Source organism: Myotis davidii, unplaced genomic scaffold (assembly GCF_000327345.1).
Source record: "Myotis davidii unplaced genomic scaffold, ASM32734v1 scaffold60, whole genome shotgun sequence".
Lineage (NCBI taxonomy): Eukaryota > Metazoa > Chordata > Mammalia > Chiroptera > Vespertilionidae > Myotis > Myotis davidii.
Window position 1 is genome coordinate 3,192,547 of NW_006293007.1, and position 19,977 is coordinate 3,212,523.

Consider the following 19,977-nt stretch of genomic DNA (forward strand, 5'->3'; position numbering starts at 1 on the left):
AGGGACAAACCCCCCCCCCCCCCCGCATGAATTTCGTGCACCGGGTCACTAGTATTTATATAGTCTTCTGTCTTTCATATTTTCTTTCTTTCTGTATTGGCCAATTCTGACTTCTTTTGCTTCCTGACTTTGGGATCATTGTGGAACAGCTGAAATGCCCAGAGAAGGTTGTGTCTACCCAGCGAAGTCAATGTAGTCTCTGACACAGTTGTGCTTTGAGAGCATTTGCAGAGCCAGCCCCCGGCGTTGCCTTTTCTTCCTTGTGACTAGGCTCAGGGTCCAGGGAGCTGTCTGGAGCCAGGCAGAGCTAATAGGCCCTTTTGAATCATTGGGAGCAGAGAAGCTGCTTGATGCAGTGGCCTGGTTCTCCTCCAGAGCCGGATCCTGGAGGTCTCTGGTCTTATCACAGATGGCAGTAATTTGCCAGTGTCAGACCCCTTCCTGTAAGCCAAATTAGAGTGAGTTCAATTCTGCGTGGCCATTATTTGCAGTATCCTTTCTTTGAGCCCCAGGTTATCTTGGATGTATTCTAAGCATTCAGCAGGTGGTTTATTCCAGAAAATCTTTTGCCCCCCCCCCAAATCAAAACACAGAAATCCTAAACATTCCTTAACTATCTGTAGTTAGGGATTGTCTTTGCCAGTCTTTTCCTGCTCTTACCTTATAGCAGCCAATAAAGTTTTACTGTTCTTGCATTTGACTTGCTTACTTCCGTGTCACTCTTTTGACTGCATTGACTTAAATGGAATTTAGTGTCTCTGAGAGGGTGCTTTTTGTTTTCTTTTTATTAGTTTGTGGCTCTTTCATCAAAACTGCTAAGACTTCCTAATGCCCCCCAAGCCTTTCTTGCTCACATACCTGCTCCTCTCACTGTTCTCATCACAAAGAAGTATCAGTGGGTATGGTTCCTTTATCCCTGGTTTAGTGGAAAGAACCTGGCTATAAGGTTGGATAATATGAAGTTTGAGCCTGAAAAAGCCATCAGTAACTGAAAGATACCAAAGCCACTTATATGTAAAATGTTTTTAAGGTGGATTGAGTTCCCAGAATGTCAGTTGAGGAAGGCACTTGAGGTGTGGCCTCCATTGTCTGATGTGATGCCCCAGTTGTCTTTTTTGTATTTTTTTCTGGTGCTACTGTCTTGAGAGGTGGAGCTACGGAGCTTGAAATGATCCCTAAAAAATACTGACCTGCCAGGTCCTTCAATACTTCCTCATAAAGATACCAGAGGCAACATGGCATATTAAGCATGACACAAGCAGAAGACTGTATGAATTATTTTTCAGGAATACAAATTGAGGCACTTAAGTTCATCTGAACTTTGAGTCGAACCTTACTTTTTTATTGTTGTTTTCTCCTCTTAGTCTTCATCTCGCTTCTTCACATCGAGTTCCACCCACTTAGCAAATATGATTGACTCAGGCAGATGAATTAAGCCATTACTGCACACTCTTTTGCTCTCCTGCCTCTCGGTATTACCCCTGAACTTGAATATTTTCACCTGAATGATTTAAATCAGTTTGCCGTTCCCATGTTGCTTTTCAAGCCTTTTTAATATCTCATCCTCTTCATTCAGCCCTTTGCTCAGGTTACCCTGTGAACACACTTCTGTTAGGATGGCTACAACCTGAGAGTGTGCAGAACAGGTATCCAGCCAGGTCAGGTTGGCCAGATTTGGGTGTTACCCCCACAGAGAATATGCCTCAGAACGTGGCCTGCGGTGGAGTTATTACATGGTTCTGAATGTGGGAAGGTTGACACTGTAGTCCTGGCTCATTATAATCTAGCCTCACAGGAAGAGGATCCAGTGGCTTACATTGCAGAACGTTTTTTGGTTCAAACAAGGAACATCTGATGGCCTGGGCTTTTAGTAAGGAAATGAAGTCCCAAGGTAAAGGATAGAGTGGTATAGGGAAAGCAGTTCAGCCTGGGGATTGGATGATGAAAATGCAGATCCCTGATGGTTGTAATCAATGACCTAACTTCTGTGGCCCCGTTTTCCTCACCTCTAAAATGACTTGGTGAGTTTCAGATTTGGCCATTTTTTTACTATACGGGACTAGGTGCGACCCCTCTTGAAACAAGTTTTCCCTATAAAATGTGTGACAGGCTATATCTTTCAATGCAACAAAATACCGGTCATAACTACTGCTATGCAGTTTTTGCTATTTCTAGAAATTTCTGCTTCTTGAATAAGGTGTATTGGCACATTTTTCTTTTTTTCTCTCTTTCAAATAGGATGTTTACATTTGACTTGCTAGTTCAGCTGTGACCTGTCCTGGAAATAAAAATTTCTGCCCAGTACCTACTGCTGGTTCATTTCATGGCACACTTTTAAGAGTGAGGCCACAAATGGGCTCACGGACCACCTGCAGTGGGGTACTCTGGAGGCTGATAGAGAAACTCATCTTTGAATAGCTGTTCTTGGTGTAACACATCTGTGGAAACATAACTGGGGTCATCTTATGCATATTTAGGAACTTAATAAGTTGCGCAGAGAGTCTTAAAGGCCATTTTGGAATACTAGTCCATGCGATGGTGTTTTTGTTTTTTAATTTGTGTGCTGTGCCCAGAGTTATGATTTAAAGTGCTAATGCTTTGCCCAGCCGGCATGGCTCAGTGGTTGAGCGTCATCCTATGAGCCAGGAGGTCACGGTTTGATTCCCTGTCAGGGCACATGCCTGGGTTGTGGCTCTATCCCCGGTGTGGGGCGTGCATGAGTCAGCCAATCAGTGATTCTCTCTCATCATTGATGTTTCTATCTCTTTCTCCCTCTCCCATCCTTTCTGAAATGAATAAAGATATATATTTTAAAATATATATAAATAAGCCCTAATGGCATGGCTCAGTGGTTGAGCATTGACCCTTAAACCGGGAGGTCATGGTTCCATTCCCGGTCAGGGCACATACCCGTGTTGCGTGCTCGATCCTCAGTAGAGGGCGTGCAGGAGGCAGCCGATCAATGATTCTCTCCCACCATTGATGTTTCTATTTTCTATCTCTCTCCCTCTCCCTTCCTCTCTGAAATCAATAAAAATATATTTTCAAAGTGCATTTTACATAACCTGCCTCAGCTTAGTTTTTGTTTGAAAGTCTCTACAGCAACTCTTACATAATATGTGTTGCTGGAAAGAAAGCTGGGCAATCCATTCTCCAACTTGATAGCTCATTTTGATACCTACCTTTGGTAATAACTTCTTCCTCTTTATAATCTGTCTCTTTACATTCCCCTGCCTCCACCCTTTGGTATCCCAGAGACAGGGAACCAGGCTAGCTTAGAGCCCATAGGTGCAGGGCGTGGAGCCATGTTTATAAACTAACAACTGAAATTTTGAAAATATGTATTAACTCATGTAACAATAATAACACCTGTTACATGTTAACGTAATTAACATTTTTATGGAAAATACCTTTCCAAGAGAAAGTTTTTGACTTCCTAGTCACTTGTCTCTGTAGCAGGAATTTTAACCGGAGTTAGAAGAGGACAAGGAAAGCCGTTTTGTTGGCAGGTGTGTTTTCTGGGGAGGCAGCTGTGACTGTCACCCTGGAAGAGTAGGGCCTCTAATTCCCCGCCCCAGAATACCAAAAGCCACTCTCTGTGGGCTCAGTTCTGAACTCGGGGTTCTGTTGGGGGCCTCCCACAGCACATTTTCAATCATTCTCTTCCCAACTTTTTCCCATACAACCCTAGATTGAACTGTAGAGTAACTCAGAGATGACCCAAGGAATAGTACTTTATATATATACTAGAGGTACGGTGCACAAAAATTTGTGCACTCGCGGGGGAGGGCGGGTCCCTCAGCCTGGCCTGTGCCCTCTCGCAGTCTGGGACCCCTCAGGAGATAACGACCTGCTGGCTTAGGCCTGCTCCCGGGTGGCAGAGGGCAGGCCCAAACCCTAGGTGCAGCCCCTGGTCGGGCTCAGAGCAGGGCCGATTGGGGAGTTGGGGCGCCACCTCCTGTCATGCACAGAGCAGGGCGATCAGGAGGTTGTGATGCCACCCTCAGTCACGCTTAGGGTAGGGCCGATTCGGGGGTTGGGGCACCATCCCCTGTCACACTCAAGGCAGGGTCGATGGGGAGGTTGCAGCGCCACCCCTTGTGACACACACAGCAGGGCCACTCAGGAGGTTGGGGCGCTGCCCCCTGTCACGCACAGAGCAGGGCCCATCAGGGGGTTGGGGTGCCGCCACTCACACTCAGGGCAGGGCCGATGGAGAGGTTATGGCTCTACCCCGTCACACACAGATCATGGCCCATGGCGGGGGTGGGGGGGTTGGGGCGCCCCACCCTGTCACACACAGAGCCGCAGGGTGATCAGGGGGTTTGGGCGCTGCCCCCTGTCATGCTGATCCTGGTGCCGGGAGGCCTCGCGGCTCCACTGATCCCGGTGCTGGGAGGCATATTACCCTTTTACTATATAGGGTAGAGGCCTGGTGCACGGGTGGGTGCCGGCTGGTTTGCCCTGAAGAGGGTCCTGGATCAGGGTGGGGGTCCCCACTGGGGTGCCTGGCCAGTCTGGGTGAGGGGCTGAGGGCTGCTCTTAAGCTGGGGGTGCCTGAAGCTCCCAACCACTCCTTTTTTTCTTTTTTCTTTTTTATTCTGGGCCAGCTTTAGCTTTGAGGCTTGGCTCTAGCTCTTAGAGGCCTGCAGCGGCAGGCGGGGAACGTTGGAGGCCTCCGTCACTGAAGCAAGCAAGCCTCATGTTAGTTTCAAGCTGCCTGGCTGCCGGCGGCCATCTTGGCTGGCAGTTAATTTGCATATCTCGCTGCCTAGCCAATGGGAAGGGTAGTGGTCGTACGCCAATTACCATGTTTCTCTTTTATTAGATAGGATTTTTTAATTCATGTGTAATTAATTCCCCATTTTTAACTGGTTCACTACCCCCGGCAGCTCCATTGAGGAAAGATGAGGCTCTGCGGAGAAGATGGTCAGGGATGGGAAGATATTTGAGTTTGGCGGAGGGGAGCCAGGAGCTTTGCCTCCATTGGGGCGATGGGGAAGCAGTTCTTCCCCGAGCTGTCCCCCTCTAGTGCCCACTCCTGTCCTGCTTCCAAGCTAGGCGTTTGGTAGACCCTGGGTGCTTCCTGTGAGATCTGCTCTGGGGCAGGCATCCCGCCCTTGGTAACCTGTGTGGGGCCGGTGCTTCCCCGTAGTCCTGTGCTCTGTAGGAAGTTCACCGTTGTCCGTGGCCTTCCCCAGGAGATGCCAGTAGCCCCCCACCTCCTCCAGTAGGACAACCACAAGTGACTTCAAACTTTACCGGATGCCTCCTGGAGGGCAGAATGGCCCGCTGTAGAGATCACTGCTCTAGAGACCCCTCCACAGAGTACATTAGCTTGTAAGTCATGCGCAGCACGTATATGTCTAAGAATAATGTCTCCTTCCTTTCAAGCAGCAGTGCTCAGGCAGAAGGGGTGTCAGCACCTTCACAGTCTTAAAAGTTAGCAAGGGAGATCAACCGAAGGACTTGTATACATGTATATAAGCCAAACCAATGGACATGGACAACAGGGGGATGGATCTAATAATAATAAAAGGAAAAAAAATAAAATATTTATTTTCTGCAAAAAAAAAAAAGTTAGCAAGGACCCAAAGAGCTTTATCTAGTGGGTTATAGCTGTCTGATAGGTTGCATATTGAAATTAAAACAAATTTTAAATGTTCAATAATTCATCTAATAATAATCTCACACCCATTACATGTTATAAATCACATATTTTTATGAGAAATAACTATAAGATTCACTGAGAAAGTGGCATTGCACTGTTTTTGCAAGTCTCTTTAATATCTGGTTTAATAGAAGAAGCTGGCTTCTCGAGTCTGCTCCTGCATTCAGTCTGTTTTGGTCACTTGTCTTATAGTCAGTGAAAAATCGACATGATGGTTATAAAGGCAAATTGTGTCTTAGTACTGTCATAAAAACAATTGACCCCAGAAGGGGCCCAAGGGGCCGCTTTGAGAATCACTGTGGATCCTCTTCCAGTCCTTTGTTCTGAATCCTTTCATCCTCTTAGCTGCAACTCAAGTTCATTTATCCTGAGATTTAAGGGATTTTTCTCCCCATTTTGGGTCATATTTTTTCCATCTTTTAAATATGAGTAGCAATTATTTGCTCTATTGATTATCATTTGTACTGCCTGGGATACCTTGATTTGCCTCCCTAACTAGATTAAGTCCTTGAAGACAGCATTTAACTTGATGCTTCTTAGCACTTGCCATTTTTGTTAGGGCCTGGAGGCAGGAGGTGTGTATAATGGAGAGGCACCCTGCAGCATCTGTGAAAGCTGGGGGGTCAGTCTGCCACCAGCATGAGTCATTGTGACATTTTCCTAAGTCACAAGGAAATTTCATCTGAACGATTTCAGCTATAAAAAAGCTCCAAGATTCTCTAAAACATTGGGAACCCACCAAGGTCAGGGTACCAGGGTGTCTGCTTCGGCACAACATTATAGGTAATTGTCTTGCATTTTCTGGTCATTACCTCAGTTTTTGTTCAGCAAAGACTTCCCGGTTTTTGGTCAGGTTGGAGAGCAACCTGTGCCGCTTCCCAAAACCAAACCCATCTTTGTTTTCTCCACCTGGGGGAGCAAGAGAACAAGCCTAGAGGTTAAACTCTCCTAGAAAGTGCAGTATTGGTTGAGGACATTGGATATTTTGTTTGTTTTAAGATGAGATTTATTATGGCTCTAAAGAGGAGTTCTCTGAGCTTGTGCTGTGTTTGCCATTGGGATTGTCGAAGTGTCTGGGAGCTCTGCTGTATTAGATCTGTGCTGTGCAAGACGTCAGCCTCTGGCATGTGTGTCTGTTGAAATCAATGAAAATTAAATGAACTTTAGAAACTCCGTTCCTTGGTCATAGTAGCCACAGTTCAAGTGCTCAGGAGCCACATGTGGCTAGTGGCTGCACTATTGGTCAGCAAATATAGAACATTTTCTGCTTCATAGAAAGGTTGATCAGACAGAGCTGCCTTACACTAGCTGTGTTTTCCAAAATATTTATAATGTGAGTATATTTAACTTTGTTAGCTATCACTTTTTTAATATGATAGCAAATTTAAGATTAAATTTAAAGGAAAAGAAGACACATTGGCAAAGGAGAAGAAAGTGGATAAAATTAGGGAATGGAGGAAGGGGAGAAGAAAAGGGAATTCACTGGTAAGATGCGAGGGAAGCCCTGTCATCACTTGGTCTGGAACCCCCTATGTCCTGAGGCCCTGATACGCAGAAGAAGATCTGCTGTTCCCATAGGAGTGGGCCTGGGGACCCAAGGGAAAGTGTCGTCCTCGACTTTCTGTTTAGACTTTTTGTCTTTATCAAAACACGGGGTTAAAAAGTGAAATAGTTTTGCCCTAGCTGGTTTAGCTCAGTGGTTGGAGTGTTGACCTGTGGGCTGACAGGTTCTGGGTTTGGTTTCAGGTTCGATTCTGGTCAAGGGCACATACCTCGGTTAAAGGCTTAATCCCTGCCCCTGTCAGGGTGACACATTGGTGTTTCTCCCTCTCTGTCTTTCCCCCTCCCTTCCACCCTGTCTAAAAATCAATGGAAAAATATCCTTGGGTGAGTATTAACAAATATATTTAAAAATTTAAAAAATACGAAAATCTATAGTTCCCATGTCACAATCCACTGTCAGCATATGGCAGAGCAACTTCTTTCTACTGCTGTGCTGATTGGCCCTACATCCAGGACCTCCTCCTCTCCCGGGAAGCAGAGGTGTGTGGTAGAGGGTGGGCTCTCCAGCCAGACCCTCCTGCTCATGGGACTGGTCTTCCTTCTACCGCTCTGTCACTCTCCCTTTATCTTGGCCTTTCTCTTTCATGTTGCAGATTGTGTGCTGAATGCCATTGTGGGTGCTGGGGATTCGGTGCAGGACACAGCAGGGTGCCTGAACCCCGTGGTTTACTTTCAGTGAGTGCTATGTGCACTAGTTTTTCTCAGGAGCACTGGTGACATTTGGTGTGAGGGCATCTCACACTTTGCAGAGCAGTAGCTCTGGGGCTCTGGACACCAGTAGCTCCCTCTGGTCATTGTGTTATCAAAACTGTACTCACAAGTTTCCAGAAACCCCTGGTAGGGCAGGACCACCTCTGGCAGCCCCCTTGCTAGAGACCCAGGTGGTCAGAGATGGTCTCGCCAAGTTGGTGATGGTGTTAAAGGTGGGAGCAGAATGTGAAGAGGGAGCCAGTGGTGCAGAAATCTGGGAAAGGGTGGTCCAGCAGTGGAGGCAGCCAGTGCGAAGGCTTTGCGGCACACGGGAGCTGTGTGTCCTCCAGGAAGAAGGCTGACTTGGCTGAAGAGAAGCGAGGGCGGCTCAGGCAGGGGGTGAAGTCCAAGAGATGGGCAAGGCAGGGTCCAGTAAGACCAGCAGCGGGTTTTGGATTTTTATTCTAAGGATGATAGGAAACCATTGAGGAATTTTGCGCAGGGAAGTGAGACAGCCTGACTTAAGCATTTAAAAGACCTCTGCAACAGATCCTTTGTAGGAATAGAGGGGCAAGAATTGAAGCAAGGAGACCACTAGATGACAAGGCCCGCTCAGATGCCTGCTATCCTGTCTGCACCTGCAAAGATGAGGCCCTGGTACCGCTGGCTGTGGGTTCTGGACTTGGATGGCTTGTCAGCTGACTGCTTGCTTTACAGGCCTGAACTGAGAGCTGGCTTGTGTGGCCTCTGACTTATAGAGACCAGCATGCAGAACTTCGCTCAAAAGGAGTAACGCTCTGGCACTAGCAGCCTTAGTTTTCCCTAAACAGTCTCATTTCTTTGAAGAATACCTTTTCTCTCTTCATAAACACCTGGTTCACCTGTTGTGCAAATGTCCAGTGGCTATGGACAGGTCATTATTCAAACCAAAGACTAAACTCCTTTTCTGCTCCGTGACTTACTCCATGACTTACTCCCTCCAGAGTTTCTGAGTCCTGAGCCTCTGGGGGCCTCTGTGTGGGCAGATCACTTGCCTTCTACACCTTGCCACACCCACCTCTCCGTCTGCTTTCTACTCCCAGACATTTGTTGAATGCTCTTGTCCTGAGGTGCACCAAGGACTCCCCATGCAGATTTTTCTTATTGGAGGTTTTAACTTCCCCATTCTTTCATTACCACTTGTAATGGGGCCCACGTGGTTTGCTGACTGGTGTGCATGGTCAGTCTTGATCAGGAAAATCTCTGTCCTTCCCTTATTTTCACCTCTCAGCCAGGAATTGTTGGCTTAATGTAGGGTCAGGACACTTTTTCTGTAAAGGGTCAGATAGTAAGTATTTTAGAGTTTGAGTGTCATACAGTCTCTGTTGCAACTACTCAATTCTACTGTTGCAGCAAGTGAGTAACCATAGGCAACATATAAACTAATAGCCATGGCTGTGTTCCAATAACACTTTATTGACAAAATAGGCAAGGGGCCAGATATGGCCCATGGGCTTTAACTTGATGACCCCTGGCCTAGTGGAATCCAAATCAGGTTCAGTACTTAGAGGAACTTTGGCAGAAGCTGGGCACTGTTGTTACTTTGTGGGTCTCTGCATGGACTCTTACCTGAGACCAGCAGTGGTTATGCTCTGTGAAAGAAGTATCCCTTTGTTTTGTTTTGTTTTTTGTTTTTTACTCCATTCACCATCTGGAAGCTATTGAGAGACCAGTGGCTTGACCTGCCTAATCTATACATATAAAATCTATATATATAAAAGGCTAATATGCAGAGTGTCCCCTTGGGATTCTGACCTGGAGAATAGGAGTTCGATCCCTTGCTATGACGTGCGCTGACCACCAGGGGGCGGCGCAGAACATGGCGGGTGACCAGCAGTGGCCCTGGGGCACTGAGGGAAGGAGAAGGCGGGGAGGCAGGGGGAACCTCTCAGTGGTGGCAGCATGGGTGAAGGAAAGGATTATAGAGCCAGGGCTATATAATCATTTGATCTGGCCCTGCCGAGGCATTAGGGGTGAGTTAATTCAGTGTTTGACCAAATCTAGCAGGGATTATTATTATTATTATTATTATTGATTTCAGAGAAGAAGGGAGAGGGGGAGAGATAGAAACATCAATGATGAGAATCATTGATCAACTGCCTCCTGCATTCCCCCTACTGGGGATCGAGTCCACAACCCGGGCATGTGCCCTTGACCTGAATTGAACCTGGGACCCGTCAGTCCACAGGCCAGCACTCTATCCACTGGGCCAAACCGGTTAGGGCTAAGTTGATAATTTTGTATGGCTCACTAATGAAGTTATAAATATCCGTATGGCCTTTGGCAGAAAAAAGGTTCCCCACCCCTGCCTTAGGCAGACAGTGCTTTTGCCTCTGCACCTCCCTGTGGGCCCAGCACTGTGCAAGTTAGTGTACAAGTTTTTGTTTGAACACCTGTTTTTAGGTCTTTTGGGTATTTACCCAGGAGTGGGATTGCTGGGTCCAGACCTGCCAGGGACTGGCCACTTCCCTTCCCCCTCCCCTAAGACCCACTGCCAAAGCTTCAAGGATCCCGGTGCTCCACATTGACAAACCCCTCTGTGGAAGGGCAGAGCTCTCACTTCATTGGGATAGCTTCAGTTTGAGTCTCAAACAGTTTTTCAGATCATCCCAAAGCCCCCACAGAAAATGCAGTTGCTTCTGTATGTGGTGGGGAGCCGCATGCTTGCTCAGGAAGCCAGGGGCTGCGACTTGCAGTGATAGGAAAAGGTCAGCCATTTTGATTTGGGATTGATACCTAACACTGACTTTGGTAAATAATTCCCCATCACTGAGCCAAAAATAGAGGCTACAGTAGATTCTGAGCATCTGTCACTTCACCAAATGAGTAGGTAAAAACAAAACTGCCATACAGTATCTCCCTTCCAGGAGTGACAAAAAAAGGAAGATCGAAGTCTATTTTAGATTTTACCCAAGTCAAGTAGCTAAACATGTTCATACTTTTTTGCAAAACTTTCTTGTCATTTCAGGATAAATAAGCCAGTGTCCATGCTGTGAGTAAACACCTAAACTGGAGCAGCACAGCTGTTGTTTATCATCACTTAGTGTCCCGCCAGCGATCATGCCTCCTCCAGGCTGGGCACATTCGGCCTTCAAACAGGCATGCTCCTTGGCACCCAGGGCACCTGCTGTTTGCATCCACCTCCAAGAATGAAGGGGGACAGCGGGTGGCACTGATTAGGAATGGCAAGCTAGTGCTTCTGTCCTCCAGTGGTTCCTCCCTTGCTGTACTGGCCTCAACACTGGGTTCCTAGTTGAGCTTTCAGCCTCCTGTCAAAGAGGAACCCACCATCCCAACGTGAGAGAAAGAGAGCCAAGGCCACCCAGCTGGTGTATCTCAGTGCTTGAACTTTGACCCATGAACAACTGGGTTCCGGATTCCCGGTAGGGGGCGTGCAAGAGGCAGTCGATTGATGTATCTCTTTCATTGATGTTTCTGTCTTTCTATCTCCGTTTCTCTCTAAAATTAATAAAAACATTTTTTAAAAAAAATGGGGGAGTGGGAAATGCCTGGCTGGCGTGGCTCAGTGGTTGAGCACTGACCTATGAACAAGGAGGTCACAGTTGCAGGCTCGATCCCCAGTAGGGGGCGTGCAGGAGATAGCCAATCAATGATTCTCTCTCATCATTGATGTTTCTATCTCGCCCTATCCCTTTCTCTCTGAAAACAATAAAAATATATTTTTTAAAGAAAACAAAAAACAGAGAGAGAGAGAGAGAGCTAAGGCCAATTTAGAGGTCAGAGGGGTAACAGAAGAAGGAAGCTCCTAATTGTGCCTGGGGCAGAGCGGAGCCGAGTAGGCTGGGGCTTTCCTGAACAAGCTGAACTGGAATAGATGAAACACTTTCTTATATGCAGTGACATACACATAACACAGCATTTACCACTAGTGGCACTTAGTATGTTTACAGCATTGTGTAACCATCCCCACTGTCTAGTTCCAGGGCACTATCCTCACCCCAAAAGGAAACCCTTACCCATTAAGCAGTAACTTTTCAAGTCCTTCCCCCAGCCCCTGGCGGCACTGACTCGCCTCTTCTCTCTGTGGAGTTGCCTGTTCTGGGCATTTCATGTCAGTGGATCATACATCGGGCTTGTTGTGTCTGGCTTTTTTCACTCAGTATCACGTTACCAAGGACCACACACATGGCCCATGTGAGTACTTCACTCCTTTTTATGGCTGAATAATATTCCATTGTTTGGCTGTGACACAGTTGTTTCATCAGTTGATGGACATTTGAGTCATTTCCATCTTTGGTTATTTTAGTACTGCTACTATGAATATTAGCTAGTGTATGAGTTTTTGTTTGAACACCTGTTTTCAGTTCTTTGGGTACATACCTAGGAGTGGGATTGCTAAGTCTTATGGTAGCTCTGTGTTAAACTACTGAGGAACTGCCTGTTTTCCACAGCAGTCACGCCATTTTTCATTTCACCAGCAGTGTATTGGGTTCCAATTTCTCTCCATCCTCCCCATCACTTATCTTCCATTTAAAAAGTATATATTATAGCCACGCTGGTGGTTGCAAAGTAGTATGTCACTGTGGTTTTCATTTTCATTTCCCTGATGGCTAATGATGTCGAGCACCTTTCCATGTGCTTATTGACCATTTACAACTCCTGAGTCACCATTCAGCATATTCAGACCCCTCTCCTCCCTAATGCACAGACAGCATCCTCTGACTCCGCTTCTTCCCCTGGTGTCCTGCCTGCTTCCTTCCCCACCACACTTTTCTGAATCCTCACGAGAGGATATTTTTTCCATTGATTTCAAGAGAGAGTAGAAGGGAGGGGGGAGGGAGGGAGGGAGGGGGGAGAGAGAGAGAGAGAGAGAGAGAGAGAGAGGAGACTGATGTGAGTGAGACACATCGATTGGTTGCCTCCCACATGTACCCCAACCAGGGCCAGAAGTTGAATCTGTAACCCAAGTACCTGCCCTTGACTGGGAATCAAACCCATGATCCTCTGGTCCACATGCTGATGCTCTAACCACTGACCACACCATCCAGGGCCCTACCACACTTTTCAAAGGTGTTGCGAATACTCTGGGTCTTCCTGCTGCATCTTCCGCTCCCTCATTCAGCCCCCACAACCTGTGAGATATGAGTCCAGCAGACATTGGGCTTTAGTGACATTTGGTGGAATTGACCTTCCTTCCTTCCTGAGCAGCTCCTTCCCTTTGCCTCGTGATGGATGCCCCATCTTCGTTTGCTTCGCCCACCGGGTCTCCGCAGCTCCCTCTGTCACTTCCTCCTTCACCCCTCTCTGCTCACTTCATGCTCTTGGACTAGGCGTTCTCATTCATTCCCTGACGTCAGGGACCAGGTAGAGAGTTGACTCCAGGTTGACATTTTGGCTCAGAGGATGGTTTCCTGAGTGACAGCTGTGCAACACCCAAGGTGGAGAAGATAGATGAAGGCAGGCCAGTCTTCCTGTCTCCAGAGCTGGTGAGACAGACAGTACCAAGGAGAATGACACTTGGTATAACAGACAGAGGGGAGAATGGTGTGAAGAAAGAGGCAGAGAGGTCGCTGGAACTCCTTGTCCGGGACACTGGCATCGCCGTGGAAGTACCTCCGACTCAGCACATTCACAGCTTCTTTCCCCGCTTTTCTTTCCTATTTCAGCGGCTTGTCCCACGTCCCCATCCTGTGTCAGCCAGAGGTCTGGGAGGTCACCCTGACTCCTCGTCCTCTTCATCCCCCACTTCCATTCCATCCTGTAACTAGCGCCTTGATTTTCCCACCGATTCTCTGCTCTGCCCAGTGTTCCACTTGCCGTCCTCACCTCTTGAAAAACCTCCTCTGCTTCCCTAACCATCCGGACTGGATGCCACACTGGAGCTTAGGGCCCTTTCAAAGGGAAAATGTGTTTGTGTCATTGCCCCACTCAGACCCTTTCACTTGGCTTCAAGTTTCCCTTGAACCTGGGCTGATGGCTCTGAGGCCACCCCAGCCCGACTCTGCTGTGGCCTGCGGCTGTGCGGAACCTCTCAGTTCTCAATGACACCTGCCCAGACCCTGCTCCACGCATACGCACACACACATGAACACATGTGCACACGCTCTCAGAGAGGCTTTCCTGATCTTGCAAGTTCCTTGGACTCCTGTCATATATTGGGCAGCCCTATGTTTTTCACAGAACTGGGCAGTGTGGTGTTTAGGCCAGATAGGCCTGTCCCCCAGGAACTGACAGTCCTCACGGGGGGAAAGACATCCACCTTGTAATCAGCAAGTGAGCGTAAAGTCAGCGCGTTGGTTACAAAGGAGAAGTCTGAGCTGAGAGCTCCAGGGCGCAGGAAGGCCTGGCCCACCTAACAGAATGGGGATCCCGGGGGAGATGGGACCAGGTGGCCTTTTCTGAAAGTCACTCTGCCGGCCTTGAGGAGGAATGCTCGGGAGGGAGACGCAGGAGGCGGGACCAGCAGGGCCGATGGGAGAGGAGATGTGTGGAGTCAGCAGGTCTTGGGGAGAACTTTGTTTTCTCAGGCAGTGGGAGCCATACCCAGTGTGTCCCATGATGGGCTGTGGATACCACAGATTTCGTTCTGTTTTATGACTTAGCCAGATTGTCACTTCTAGTGTGAAGGCCCTTCTGTCCAGGGAGCAGCAGAGAGCTCACCTGTTCAGGTTTGACCCAGTCATCTTCCAAGGTTATGTTGGTAGCACTGGATTTGGCATTACAAAAAATAACAGTCCCGCCGAAACTGGTTTGGCTCAGTGGATAGAGCGTCGGCCTGTGGACTGAAAGGTCCCAGGTTCCATTCCGGTCAAGGGCCTGGAATTGCGGGCACATCCCCAGTGGGGGATGTGCAGGAGGCAGCTGATCGATGTCTCTCTCTCATCGATGTTTCTGACTATCTCTCTCCTTCCTCTCTGTAAAAAATCAATAAAATATATTTAAAAAAAAATAACAGTCCCATGTAAACTTCCATAGACACTTGTGTGTGTGTATCATTTAAAACAAGAACATCTCCTGGGAGGAGCTGTTTGTGATGGGAATAAGTGAATACTAGGCTTTTCTGGGGGCATGTAGAGAGAACCCAGCAGGAGAGTTTTAACCTGGGGAAGCCCGTGGAGGAGGAGAGTGATGGATGGGGTTTTCGAGGAGGAAAGACCCATGCTTTCATGATCATGTGAGAGAATGATAAATGTCAGATAGAGCCCAAGATGCCCGTATTGAGGAAGAAGCTCAGATGTGGGGAGGCAGGGAGCCCAGGCCCTCGTCCCTGTGCAGGTTCATCTGCGTGTGGAGCTCTGACAGCTTGCAAGCATCCCAGGCCCAGCATTCTTAAGCACCTTAGTAAAAGGTAAACAGTGCTTACTTCTTAGTAAAACTTTCAGTCAAGGATGAGAGTAAATAGTTAGGGTCTGAGTCGGTAGGTCTGCTCTCCTTGGCCCTGAGTGATTGGAGTGGCTTGTGGGTTTGTGTTTCTAAGATGAGTTTGATGGCTACAAAGTCCATTTCTCTAGCAGATTGCAGGGTGGGAGAGTAAGCACCTTCGCTGCACACATAACCTGGGTGGTCCATACTCACCAGTGCATCTGTCAGCTGTCATTGCCTTAGCCAAGCACAGCTGAGCTCCACAGTGCTCCTTGTGCCCTTAGGCTTACCTGGAAGATAGAGGGCCCCGTCCTGCTGTGTGTGCCCTCAGCATACATCCACCTCTGCTTGAGTATGTGTGCTGCCCCTCACCTTGCAGGCGGCTGTGTGTCATGGGACAGCCCAGCCATGGTGATGCAGTCTGGAGACAAACACTGTCTCTGGAGCCCAGAGGTGAATGCGAGGAGAGAGCAGCTTAGAAAGCATTTTCCGAGGCTCTCCTGTAGCCTCTCCTGAGTCCTGAGGCTGAGGAGTGAGCTAGCTGGGAAACTTGTCATTTATGAGCTGCTCAGCAAATTCGTTTCCTATTGCTGCTGCACCAATGACCACAAACTTACTGGCTTAAAGATCATCAATTTTCTGTCTTACAGTTCTAGAGGTCAGTAATCTGAAATGGGGCCAAAATTAAGGTGTCGGCATGTATAGTTCATCTGGAAGCTCTAGAGAAGAATTTGTTTGCTTGCCTTTCCCAACTTTTAGAAGCTGCCTGCACTCCGTGACTCATGGTCCCTTCCTCCATCTTCAAAGCCAGCAGTGTGGCACATGCCAGCCCCTCTCTGACCTCTGCTTTGTCATCTCATTGCCTCTGTCTTATGAAGACCTGTGTGGTTTCCTGGAGTTCACCTGCTACCACAGGACCCTTCACCTCATCACATCTACAGAGTTCATTTGCCCAAGTGAGGTCCCGGGATTAGGGTGTGGACATCTTTAGAGGGTCATTATCACCAGCCATTTCATACCAGTCTGTATGGTAAATATTTAAAAGTCAAAAGGAAGATAAAGGAAATTGGGTAGACCTGTGATCTCTCCAAATCGAGCATTGCCAGAGGTAGATGGAGCCTCACAGTCCAGAAACTGTGAGTGGAAGGCATTGTCCCTGAGTGGAACTTTTATACATTTTCTCCATAGTCTAATTGTGCTATAAAATAAAATCATTTGACATATTCATTTGTTTTTGTTTTTATTTTGTGAATAGATTTCCAGCAGGAAAAGCAGCGTTGGTTCTATCTCGTCTACAGTATCTAGTAAAATTAAGGTGCCAGCCGTTCAGCCCATAGTGAAGAAAGACAAACGGCAAAGTTCCTCCAGGTTTAGCGCCAGCAGTGATAGAGAACTTCAAAAACTACCATCTTTAAAAGGTAATTTTTATTATTTGTTTTTTAAAATTAAATTTTGGCTATTTAGGGAGGAGTAATGTCTTGATAGTTTGCTAGCTTTTTATACCTTTACTGTGTTTATATTCTGTAGGGTCATCCTTTCTTCTTTATGGAGTTTTTGTTTAGATTGAATGCCATTAACTTATTTACCCAACCAATACTTAAACTCCAGAGCTACTTAAGATAAAAATCTAACCATAAATGTATTGAAGGTATAATACACTAAAAAGTAACAGAGGAAAGACTTAAAAGCTTCTCATATTAATTATAATTAAGCTAGCCAATTTTTCTTTTAAGTAATTCTTCTCTTTCATCTGTCTCAGAACTCTACAGCTCATAAAGTAGCCACCCCAAGTCGAGGAATTGTGAAGACTATGGTAGAATCCCTTGGTTTTTCTGGTGGTGGAGGAATGAGGACTGGAATTATAGTCCTTGGTGGACTTCTCCTATGAGTCATCGGGGATTACTCTACCCAGGGATTTCCTGTTTGAGAGGAGTCAGGGAATAGAGCTCTTTGCTTTGAATTTCCCCCAAATGGCACAGTTACCCCTTTCTACCTTAGGGTGTTCAGCCCTAAAAGTGGTCCTCCTGGAGATTTTGAGATTGAAGTCCATAAAACCTTATCAAAGAAAATAGGGTAAGAATCCCAAAGTCAAATGTGAACATCTGGAAAACTTTGTATTTTCTAAATCTAAGACTAGTGTAATACGTAAAGGAAACATCAGACATTTTTCATATCTCAAGTACATAATAATGGGTCTTTTACAATGAATTTTCATTTCTTATGAACTTAGGAGCTTGGTGCAGATGTGCGGGCCAGTGGGATTCAGGGAGGCATGGAGGAAGGGAGGGAGTGAAAGGTTGGTGGAGGGAGGAACTTATGGATTCTTGGATGCACTTCCTGCTCCTGGGTTGCTAGGAATCTGCTCGGTGCAGTTTATAGAGCTTGTATCTGACTTTTGTTTGGTTTAGCTTTGTGGTAGATAATATACATCCTAAGTCATTTTTGAGGAGTCTTCCCCTCCCAAATAGACCATGCCTTTCTGGGGTTATTCATTCATTTAGCAAATACTGTATTGAGTAACTACAAAAACAGGCCTTGTTCTAGGTACTGGAGTACAGCATTAAATAAAAACCAGAGTCTGATCTGCTGGTGCCAACATCCTGTCCCAAGGTGGGAAACAGCCAGTGATAAAAGGAGTGTGTGCCCATGACTCCTTCCAGTACCCTTAGGACACTGGCCACCATACATGGGATGTCTGTGGTGGAGAAGGTGTCCCATAACCATTACTGAGCCTTCTCTGTCCAAGCCCCATCCCTAATACCCATCATGAGTGTTAGGCTGGGCTTCTGTCATTAAGGCTTGTGCTCGCCCTCAGGGCACCATGCAGAGGCCCAGCCCTGTGCCTTCCTTTGCTTCTTCCAAGGATTCTCTGCGCAACCCTCTTTCTCCAGGTCTCAGTTTGTGATTCTCAACCTCCCTTTTCTCTATTTTTCTTTATACCAAGTAAGAATGGCATGCAGTCTGCTTGCACTATTCCCAGAGGGAACAATTTTCTGTTGTATATCCACATATCCAGGGAATTCATACTGGTCAAGTCAGTTCCCTTCACTGATTTTGTTTGATTAGTCTTTCCTGGCTACTCTGAAACGTAAGTGCTTCTGCATATATGTTAAAATAATTTTGTCTAATTCAGAAAAATAGGAGTTGATTGGAATAACATTGAAGTTGTATGTTGATTTGGGGAAGATTGATTGACATTTTTATGATACTCTTTTCCCATTGAGGAAGATGATATATTGCTTCCATTTTTCTGGGTCTTATGATTTTCTTTTTTCAAACAAATAAATTTTATTGACTTTTTACAGAGAGGAAGGAAAAGGGATAGAGAGTTAGAAACATCGATGAGAGAGAAACATCGATCAACTGCCTCCTGCACACCCCCTACTGGAGATGTGCCTGCAACTAAAGTACATGCCCTTGACCGGAATCGAACTTGGGACCCTTCAGTCCACAGGCTGACACTCTATCCACTGAGCCAAACAAGCCAGGGCTGTGATTTTCTTTTAAGTTGCTACCTTTTCATTAAATTTATTCATAAGTACTTTATAGTTTTTGTTACTCTTCTGACTGGTTTATATTTTTTTCATTTCTGCCTCCAATTAGTTCTTACTAATCTAATGAAAGGCTATTGGTTTTTTAATTTTCTTACTCTATTATCTTACCAAAGTTTCTTATTAATCTTAGTAATTTTTTTATTACAGTTTGCATATATAGTTCTGTCATTCATAGTTAGATACTTTTATCTTTCCTCCAATATTTATACCAATATATATTAGTTATTTTAACTTTAGCACCAGCAAAACATAGATATCAGAGATGAGAGCAGGCCTCCCTGTTTTCTCCCATTTTGGTAAAAGGTTTCAGCATTTCCTGGTTCCTTGTGAAAATGGCTCTTGGTTTCTGGTAAATGGCCCGAACCCAGAGTGTGGATGGTCCGTGGTCTACCTTCACATGGCTGTTACCGCCTGTGCTGGCTGGTTGGTGCCGCGCACTATTGCTGAGCTTTATCTGATGCCATATGATTTCTCGCCATAAGATGTTAACATAGTAATTGTGCGTGGATAGATTTTCTGCTTTTGAACTATCCTTACATTACTGGGATAAACCTCAGTATTGCACAGTATATGGTGACTTTTATGTGGTTCAGTTTACTAATTTTCTGCTTCTGTATTTATCACATGGAGCTGGCCTGTTTCGTATTACTGTATGTTATCCATGCTAAGATGTGCGGGTACTGGCTCGTGTGATCTTTCCCAGAGGTGGCCTGCAAGTTTCCTGCATCTCTCTTACGCTGCTGTCCCATGGCAGGGACTGTTCTGCAGTAATCAGACGTGGAATGACATGTGTGCTCTTAAAATCCAGAACACAGGGTTGAAGGTCGACTTAGAACTCAGTGAGCCTAGTGCTTTTCTCAGTGATAAACCTGTATATTTCTTCCATCATTTTAAACTATGTCATGTGTTAACTTGTTCATTATGTTCTTTTTTAAAATATAATTAAATCTTTATTGTTCAGATTATTACATTTGTTCCTCTTTTTTTCCCCCCATAACTCCCCTCCTTCCAGTTCCCACCCCACCCTCCGCCCTCACTCCCCACCCACTGTCCTCATCCATAGGTGCACGATTTTTGTCCAGTCTCTTCCCGCATCTCCCACACCCCTTGCCCCCCCCCAAGAACAGTCAGTCCATT

General features: G+C 46.4%; 1 protein-coding gene across 6 annotated transcripts in view; it reads left to right on the forward strand.

The window, feature by feature from the left end:
* Nucleotides 1-19,977, forward strand: part of PPP2R5C (protein phosphatase 2 regulatory subunit B', gamma) — a 141,111-nt gene that overhangs the window by 5,752 nt on the left and 115,382 nt on the right. For 3 of the 6 annotated variants that reach the window (XM_015565825.1, XM_015565824.1, XM_015565826.1), the window contains exons 2-3: nt 16,046-16,242; nt 16,542-16,704. In XM_015565825.1, coding sequence (XP_015421311.1) covers nt 16,069-16,242; nt 16,542-16,704 — 337 coding nt within the window. In that variant the 5' untranslated portion in view covers nt 16,046-16,068. The other 3 variants (XM_015565827.1, XM_015565828.1, XM_006766618.2) reach the window with 3 other exon arrangements.